This window comes from Dipodomys spectabilis, unplaced genomic scaffold (assembly GCF_019054845.1).
Source record: "Dipodomys spectabilis isolate Male_0828 unplaced genomic scaffold, ASM1905484v1 ptg000080l, whole genome shotgun sequence".
NCBI lineage: Eukaryota > Metazoa > Chordata > Mammalia > Rodentia > Heteromyidae > Dipodomys > Dipodomys spectabilis.
In genome coordinates, this window is record NW_024870757.1 from 1206508 (window position 1) to 1215686 (window position 9179).

The 9179-nt window shown below is 41.6% G+C and overlaps 1 protein-coding gene across 2 annotated transcripts in view; it reads left to right on the forward strand.

Annotated features, from left to right (window-relative positions):
* Znf606 (zinc finger protein 606) overlaps window positions 1-8683 on the forward strand; it is a 19876-nt gene extending 11193 nt beyond the window's left edge. For both annotated transcript variants that reach the window (XM_042683260.1, XM_042683259.1), the window contains 3 exons: window positions 336-462; window positions 702-797; window positions 5531-8683. In XM_042683260.1, coding sequence (XP_042539194.1) covers window positions 336-462; window positions 702-797; window positions 5531-7491 — 2184 coding nt within the window. In that variant the 3' untranslated portion in view covers window positions 7492-8683. The remainder of the gene's footprint in view (window positions 1-335; window positions 463-701; window positions 798-5530) is intronic.
* Window positions 8684-9179: the final 496 nt, after the last annotated feature.

The window sequence follows — 9179 nt, forward strand, 5'->3', positions numbered from 1 at the left end:
TTCAAAGCCAGCCTAGATAGGAAGACATCTCCAATTAACCGCCAAAAACCTGGAAGTGGCACTGTGGCACAAGTGGTAGAGTGCCAGTCAAGCAAAAAGCTTAGGGACAGTGTCCAAGCCCTGAGTTCAAGCCCCAGGACAACACCCACATATCCCAAATGTTGGGCATTGGTTGGTCTTCATTGAGACCTGATCTGCATCTGTCATGATCTTGATTATGTACCAGACCTTCTCTAATACCTTCTCTTTCCCCTAGGGCTTTCAGCCTCACTGTCCCCAGAAACATTTGGAGGGGGTAGCCTCAGGCTGAGAAGGAACATGTGTGCTCTTTTTAGGAACCAGTAACCTTCAAAGATGTGGCTGTAGACTTCACCCAAGAAGAGTGGAGGCAACTGAACCTTGTTCAGAGGACTCTGTACCGCGATGTGATGCTGGAGACCTACGGGCACCTCCTGTCTGTGGGTAAGGCAGTGCACCCGAAGTAAATGAAGCTGATGCCTTCAGCCACTCCTCCAGAAAAGGGGTTGAGTCTCAGAAGGGCTGAGATGATCTTGAGCCCTGAGACCCTGGGACAGAATTCCTAAGGTTGACAAAGTACACACAGCAGTGCTGGTTCTGACCATGAGAAACAGGCAAGGGAAGCTTCCTCTGGGTCCTGTGAAGCCTGGAACCCACACCTCATCTTTTTCTTCCACTCATAGGGAATCAGATCACCAAGCCTGAGGTCATCTCCCTATTGGAACAAGGAGGAGAGCCATGGTTGATGGAACAAGCGTGTTCCCAAAGCACGCATCCAGGTGAAAAGTTGTCTTTTGCATAAATTCAGAATTCCTTGTGCTGATTTTCCTGCTGTGGAAACTTAACATACTTAAACTTTATTACTAAGATATCTCACCTTTCTAATAAGACAGTAATTTTTGCGTAATGAGTTTTCTTCCCTTGTGTCTGGTCTTTTCATTACACTCATAGTCTCAGTTTTCTTTCTCTAAAGTGACTGCTCATTCCTTTGTCGATTTTCTAATTTTTTAGTTCCTTAATTGCCAAGTTGTAGCCTAGGGCCACAAACATTTCATATGGTTCAAAAACACCTCAAAGCCACAGAGGACGTGTAAGCTAAAATGAGTATATACTCATTTATGTTGTTCTTACCCACCAACACACAGGTAATCACTTGACTTGGCTTCTAGGTAGAATGTTTTCATCTTTTTTTTTTTTTTTTTGTGGGTCATGGGTCTTGAACTCTGGGCCTGTGTGCTGAGCTCTCAGCTCAAGGCTAGCGCTCTTGAGCCCCAGTGCCACTTCTGGTTTTCTGAGAGTTTATTGGAGATTATAGAGTCTCATGGATTTTCCTTCCAGGGCTGGCTTTGAACTGTGATTCTCAGATCTCAGCCTCCTGAGAGTCATGAGCCACCAGTGCCTGGCTTTATTGTTTATTATCCTCTAAATCCTATTGATTCTACATCCAAAGAGAAAAGGCTGATGCAGTCATGAGAATGAAGTCTTTTCCGTTGTGGCGCCAAGGCCTTAGGGTGAGAGGGTCCTCTTCCTGTGGATCAAGATTGAGGGAAGGTCATTTCCCTCTTAGTAGAAGCTGTGGATGGGGCTGGGAAGGTCGCTCAGTGGTAGTGCATGCATGAGGCCCTGGGTTCGATTCTTCAGCATGACATAAGCAGAAAAAGCCACAAGTGGCGCTGTGGCTCAAGTGGTAGAGCGCTAGCCTTGAGCTGAAGAGCTGAGGGGGCAGCATGTAGGCCCAGAGTTCAGGCCTCACGACCAACCAAAAAAAAAAAAAAGAAACTGGATGACAGCAGCTGTTAAAAAAGTTAAGGCTTTTGTATATTAGTGGCAGGATTGGCTCTTCAGCTGGCTGGCCTGCTCTCGCCACACATCCATTTCTGGGTGATGACTCCCTTCCCATTTTCCTTTCTTTTGGCTGGTAGTATGGCTTGAATTCAGGGCCTTATGCTCTTGCTTAGCTTTTTTACTCAAGGATGGCATTTTACTACTTGAGCCATATACTACTTCTGACTTTTTGCTGGGAAGTTGGGAGACCAGAATCTCACAGGTTTTTGTTTTGGGGCTTGCTTCAAACGTTGAACTTCAGATTTATACCTTCTGAGTAGCTAGGATTTTAGCCATGACCTATCAGTACTTGGCTCTTATAGAATTTCTTTATGTTACTACAATATATAAGAATATGTAAATTATTTTTCATATGTGTATCTTTCTGTTTGGGAGATTCTGAAGTTTGGACTCAGGTTCTTGCACTTGATACGCAGGTAAGTGATTTAACACTTGAGCCATAATCGCAACTATTTTTATTTTATTCTTGTATTTTTGCCCAGAGCTGGCCTCCAACTGCAGTTGTCCTGACTTATCCTCCCAAGTATCTGAGAGAATATAGGCATGTGCCACCATACCTAGATTTTTTTTTTTGTGGTGGGTACTGGAGTTTGAATTCAAGGTCTTGGATTTACTATATAGGTGTTCTAATATTTGAGCTATAACTCTGATGTTTGGACTTTTGTTTTTTTTTCAAATAGGGTCTCAAATTTATACATGGGCTGAGCTAGATTGTGATCGTCTTATTTATGCTTCCTTTGTAGCTATAGTGACAGGTGGGAGCAATAAACCGTGACTATCCCATTAGATGATCATGCCCCAGTCTCCATAATTTGTGAATATTGTACCTCATATGGAAAAGGGGGCTTTTCAGGTATGAATAAGTTATGGATCTTGAGATAGAGAGATTATCCTGGCATATCTGGGTATAAATGTAATCATAAGGATCCTTATAAGAACCAAGCATAGCTGGCCGCAGGTGGCTCATGCCTGTAATGCTAGCTACTCAGGAGGCTGAGATCTGAGGATCATGGTTCAAAGCCAGCCTGGACAAGAAAAGTCCATGAGACTTTTTTTTTTGGGTCCGGTCGTGGGGCCTGAACTCTGGGCCTGGGCACTGTCCCTCAGCTCTTCAGCTCAAGGCTAGCACTCTACCACTTGAGCCACAGCGCCACTTCCGGCTTTTTTTTTTTTTTCTGCTTATGTGGTGCTGAGGAATCAAACCCAGGGCCTCATGCATGCAAGGCAAGCGCTATACCACTGAGCCACCTTCCCAGCCCCTTGTGTCATTGTTCTAAAGGTGATTTTGTAGTGTTCTGAGGAATTATAACCTTACGGGTAGGTATCCTTAAACCATGATGCTATTTTCCCTTTGAACTGGTAAATCTTGTGTTCTTTTTTGTTGGTTTATTTTGGTGGTTTGGACTTGGCCTCATGCTTGTCAGGAAGGTACTCTATTTCTTTTTTCTTTTTCGTTTTTTTTTTTGGTCAGTCGTGGGGGCTGAACTCTGGGCCTGGGCACTGTCTCTCAGTTCTTCAATTCAAGGCTAGTGCCCTACCACTTGAGCCACAGCGTCACTTCTGGCTTTTTTTTTTCTACTTATATGGTGCTGAGGAATTGAACCCAGGGCCTCATGCATGTGAGGCAAGCACTCTACCACTGAGCCACTTCCCAGCTCCAGGAAGGTGCTCTATTTCTGAGCAATGCTTCTAGCCCTTTTTGGACTGATTGTTTTTGAGATAGGTTCTCTCTGCCTGCCTATCAGCATATCTGGTCTGTAATCCATCTATTTAGGCTTCCCATTGTAGCTGGATGACAGGCACAAGACACTATTCCTACCTTCTTTCTGTTGAACTAATTTCACAGACTTTTTTGCTTGGGCTGGCCTGGAACCATAATCCTCACATTTTTAGCCTCCCACATAGCTTAGAATGACAGAACACACAACTGTGCCCAGTTTTGTTTTTTTTTTTTTGGGGGGGGGGGAGTTGTCTTGTGAACTTTTCTGCTTGGATTGGCTTTGAATCTCTATCCTTGAATTTTTAACCTCCCAAGTAGGTTGGATTCCAGGCATGAGCCACCAGCAGCCAGCTAAACCTTGTGTGCTTGATTGGATTCAGAGGAATAGGAAATAATGCAATAGCATTTTTTTTTTGGGGGGTCCGGTCGTGGGGCCTGAACTCTGGGCCTGGGCGCTGTCCCTCAGCTCTTCAGCTCAAGGCTAGCACTCTACCACTTGAGCCACAGCGCCACTTCCGGCTTTTTTCTTTTTCTTTCTTTTTTTTTTTTTGGGTCCAGTCATGGGGCCTGAACTCTGGGCCTGGGCTCTGTCCCTCAGCTCTTCAGCTCAAGGCTAGCACTCTACCACTTGAGCCACAGCGCCACTTCCGGCTTTTTTCTTTTTGCTTATGTGGTGCTGAGGAATCGAACCCAGGGCCTCGAGCATGCAAGGGAAGCGCTCTACCACTGAGCCACCTTCCCAGCCCTGCAATAGCATTTTATCATAGGTAACATCCTGACTCAAAGTCTTGTCTTTAATAATAACTTTATTTTAATACTCCTCATTTTTTAATTTAAATATTACTTGCCAGGGGCCTGAGTACTCATCATCCCCCACCCTGTAGCATTAGGGACCACACACAGGGTCTTGTGCCTGCTGGGTAAGCCTCCCCTGAGCCACATCCCAGCCATATTATCAGCCTTTGTTACTTTTTTTTTTTTTTTTGCCTTAATAGCATTTACTGGGTCCATTTATTGGGGGTCTCCAAGACTATCCAAGTTCAGTGATTTACTAGGATGACTCCAGCTCAAAAGTGATCCTTAATGTTAGTTTATTACACTGAAAGGATACAATGCAATATTGGCAGAGTGAAAAGTACATGGAGCTAGGTCCAGAGGAAGTGTGGTGTAAGTGTCCATTAGTATTTTCCCACAACCTTGCCTGAGATTTAAGTGAATGTCCAAGGTATTTATGGAGAGGGATTGGCCATAGAGGCACACCCACAAGGGGCTTGTTCACTATCAGTGACAGTGTTTTCACAAATTATCTAGAGAAATTGGTATAGTATACTAAAGACATTAAACATACAGAGATGTCTTAGCATTTACCATCTTTCAAGGTCTCAGTTCTTGAGGTGGCCAAGGGCCAGGCATTAAACAGGCCATCTTTGTGTTGTACAAGGTTTGAGTGTCTTAGCCCTGAAGTAAACTCTTCTGTACCTTAAATTCTGGTCCTCAATGGACACTAGTGGCTTGCATCTGTCATCCTAGCTACTCAGCTGATTGAGATCTGAGGATTGTGGTTGAAACTGGGCAAGAAAGTCCATAAGACTCTTGTCACCCCTAAACTACAAAAAAAAAAGGTAGAAATGGAGTTGTCACTCAAGTGGTAGAGCATTAGCCTTGAGCACAAAAGCTCAGGGATAGAGCCCAAGCCCTCAGTTCAAGCCGCAAAACTACAGTCAAACAAAAATTTCACTGGCTTTCTGATCCTCTTTTCCTTTTTTAAAAACTTGTTTACATTCTCTGGTTAATTATCTAACACTTTTCATATTCTCTATTTTGATAATTCTCTGGGTTTCAAGTCTGTAATTGAAAACAAATTTACTCTTGCTTTTAATAATATGAAACTATTTCCACTCTATCCCAGTCTTTCTCTGTGTACTAACAGCTTTCTTGTTGTTTCAGAATGGATGAGAAGTCTTGAAAGCAAATCACTGATCTCAACACAGAGTGTTTTTGAAGAGCAACCCTGTGGCATGAAGTTGGAACGATACATATGGGATGAGCCTTGGTTTTCCAGGTTAGGAGTTTGGGGATGTAAAGACCAGCTAGAAATGAACCAGAGTACAGCGATGAGGCAGATGGTCTTCATGCAAAAACAAGTACTGTCCCAAAGAGGTTCTGAATTCTGTGGATTTGGGACAGAGTATAGCCAGAGTTTAACTTTTGTTCCATCTCAGAGAGTTTCTCAGTTAGAACACTTCTATAAGCCTGAAACACATGCTGAAAGTTGGAAGTACAACTCAGCCATAATGTGTGCAGATAAGGTTAGCTGTGACAATACTGATCATGACAAAGCCCTCTACCAGTCCATTCCATCTATTCACTCTGCAAGAATGCAGACTGGAGATAATCTTTTAAAATGTGCGGATGCTGTTAAGTCTTTCAACCACATAATACATTTTGGGGATGGTAAAGGGATGCACACAGGAGAAAAACTCTATGAATATAAAGAATGCCATCAAGTCTTTAACCGGAGCCCATCATTTAATGAACATCCAACACTTCATAGCAGAGAAAACCAGTGTGACTACAAAGAATATGAGAATATCTTCTACTTCTCATCCTTTATGGAGCATCAAAAAATTGGTCCTACAGAGAAAGCTTATAAATACAACGAGTGGGAGAAAGTCTTTGGGTATGACTCATTCCTTTCTCAACACACAAGTGCTTATACTGCAGAGAAACCCTATGAGTATAATGAATGTGGAACATCTTTCATCTGGAGCTCCTATCTTATCCAACATAAAGCTCATACTGGAGAGAAACCCTATGAATGTGATAAATGTGGAAAAGCTTTTAGGAATCGTTCAGCCCTTACTAAACATGAACGGACTCACACTGGAATAAAACCTTATGAATGTAACAAGTGTGGAAAAGCCTTCAGCTGGAATTCTCATCTCATTGTACACAAGAGAATTCATACAGGAGAGAAACCTTATGTTTGTAACGAATGTGGGAAATCTTTCAACTGGAACTCCCACCTCATTGGACATCAGAGAACTCATACTGGAGAAAAACCTTTTGAATGTACTGAATGTGGAAAATCTTTCAGTTGGAGCTCTCATCTTATTGCCCATATGAGGATGCACACTGGAGAAAAGCCCTTTAAATGTGACGAATGTGAAAAGGCTTTTAGAGATTATTCAGCCCTTAGTAAACATGAAAGAACACATTCTGGAGCAAAACCATATAAATGTACTGAGTGCGGAAAGTCCTTTAGCTGGAGCTCCCATCTTATTGCCCATCAGAGAACTCACACAGGAGAGAAACCCTACAACTGTCAGGAATGTGGCAAAGCTTTCAGAGAGCGTTCAGCCCTTACTAAGCATGAAATAATTCATTCTGGAATTAAGCCCTATGAATGCAATAAATGTGGAAAGTCCTGTAGCCAGATGGCTCACCTTGTTAGGCACCAAAGGACACATACTGGGGAAAAACCATATGAATGTAATAAATGTGGGAAATCTTTCAGTCAGAGCTGTCACCTTGTGGCTCATCGGAGAATTCACACTGGAGAGAAGCCCTATAAATGTAATCAGTGTGACAGGTCCTTTAACTGTAGTTCTCACCTCATTGCACACCGGAGAACTCATACTGGAGAGAAACCATACAGATGTAATGAGTGTGGAAAGGCATTTAATGAGAGTTCTTCCCTTATTGTACACCTAAGAAACCACACTGGAGAAAAACCCTACAAATGCAGTCACTGTGAGAAAGCGTTCTGTAAGAACTCTTCCCTGATTATCCATCAGAGAATGCACAATGGAGAGAAACGCTTTATATGCAATGACTGTGGACGGGCTTTCAGTGGTCACTCGGCCCTGCTCCAACACCAGAGGAACCACAGTGAAGAGAAACTATAATAAGATTCAGAGAGTTTTGGTTCAATATACATTTCATAAAGCATTGAAAAATAACCCTATTAGTATAAACAAAATGGAAAGTTTCTTACTGAAAATTCAGTAAAACTTCTACCTTTATTATTTAATAGAAAATGCCTTTAGATGAAATCTTATGAAGGAAAAGAACAGAAAAGCTTTCCACGGTTATATAGCCCTTATTCAGCACCAGATAATTTTAGAGAAGAAAGCTGTATATTCCCCACATGTCCTAAACTTTAGAAACAAGATTTAGGAATGAAGTTTTACTTAGCAAGGACTTCCTTCTTTGTAGATCAGTGTGCATTGTTAAGTGGAAATCTTTATACTGACAAAGTATTAATGATGGGAAATAGATTGTTTTTCATCTTGCTAGAAGGTTGGATGGAAAGCTTTATAATAACATTTTGTGCATAATCCTATAAATACAGATAGATTTTTCTACTTAAAGGGGGAATCTAGGTGCTCTTTAGGAGATAAAATATGGAATACTAATCTGAATTTAAGGAAGAAAATAGTATAGTATTGAATAGGGTATTTACTGTTGCTCAAGATTAACCTCCTTAAAAACAGCTTAGTAAATGAAGTTACTAATGGTGGAAAGGTTGTCACCTAGACCTAGGACTGGTGTTAGGACAAAGGTGATAATAACCCATTTTGTCAGTGTCCATTGTCCACTGCAGTTGTTGAGCAATTAGTTTGTAATTTGGTTTAGATGTAATTTGGTCTATTATAATTATGCACATTACTAGCAATATACATAACATGAAGGGATAGAAAGGACATATAATTGTCTGTACATATCTACCATAACAAGTCTAAATAAATGTATATGGAGGAAGGACCTGTTAGATCATGGAGAAATTAGCCCAGTTTATTGAAGAAAAAAGTTTTTGGTTTGTTTCACAAGTACCTATAGTGCTTACCATGTGGTAGGCCTCATTTTATGTGTTTTCTTTTTAGATATTAATTTGTGAAATCCCCTTAATTCTGATTTAGGTACTATCCAGTTGTACAAATAGGGAAACCGAAATAGAGATTATGGGAACCTACCCAAGGGCCATAGCTAGTAATGAGTGGAGCTGAATTTATCTTTCTAACCACTGTGTAATGCTGTCTCTCCAGTGATGTTTTTCCCTAATATTTTTTCTCAGTTTTGTTCAGTGTTTTTTTGTAACTAAAGATTTGATAATAAAATATAAGAAAATCCTGAGCAATGAGAAGTTAAGTTCCTGGCTCCTGTGTCCCAAAAGTTTTCTGGTAAAGCAGAGCTGTTTTCCCCTTGGCATATGAGGACGTCTGGGTTAGACATTTAGAATCACTGTGAACTCATAGCTCTGTGGATTTCTGGTAAATGAGAACTAATTTTCCTTGGAATATGAAGAAGTCTGGGTTAGACATTTAGAACCACTGTGTGAAGTAGAATTGTGGCTCACAGTGGTAGAGTGTGCCGCCTGCCAGTGGATTGCTCCTGTAATCCTAGCTACCCAAGAGGCTGAAATCTAAGGATTGCAGTTTAAAGCCAACTCAGGCAGAAAAGTCCCGGTGAGATTCTTTTTTTTTTTTGCTAGTTTTTTGTTTGTTTGTTTTGGGGTCCGGTCGTGAGGCTTGAACTCGGCCTGAGCGCTGTCCCTCAGCTCTTCAGCTCAAGGCTAGTGCTCTACTACTTGAGC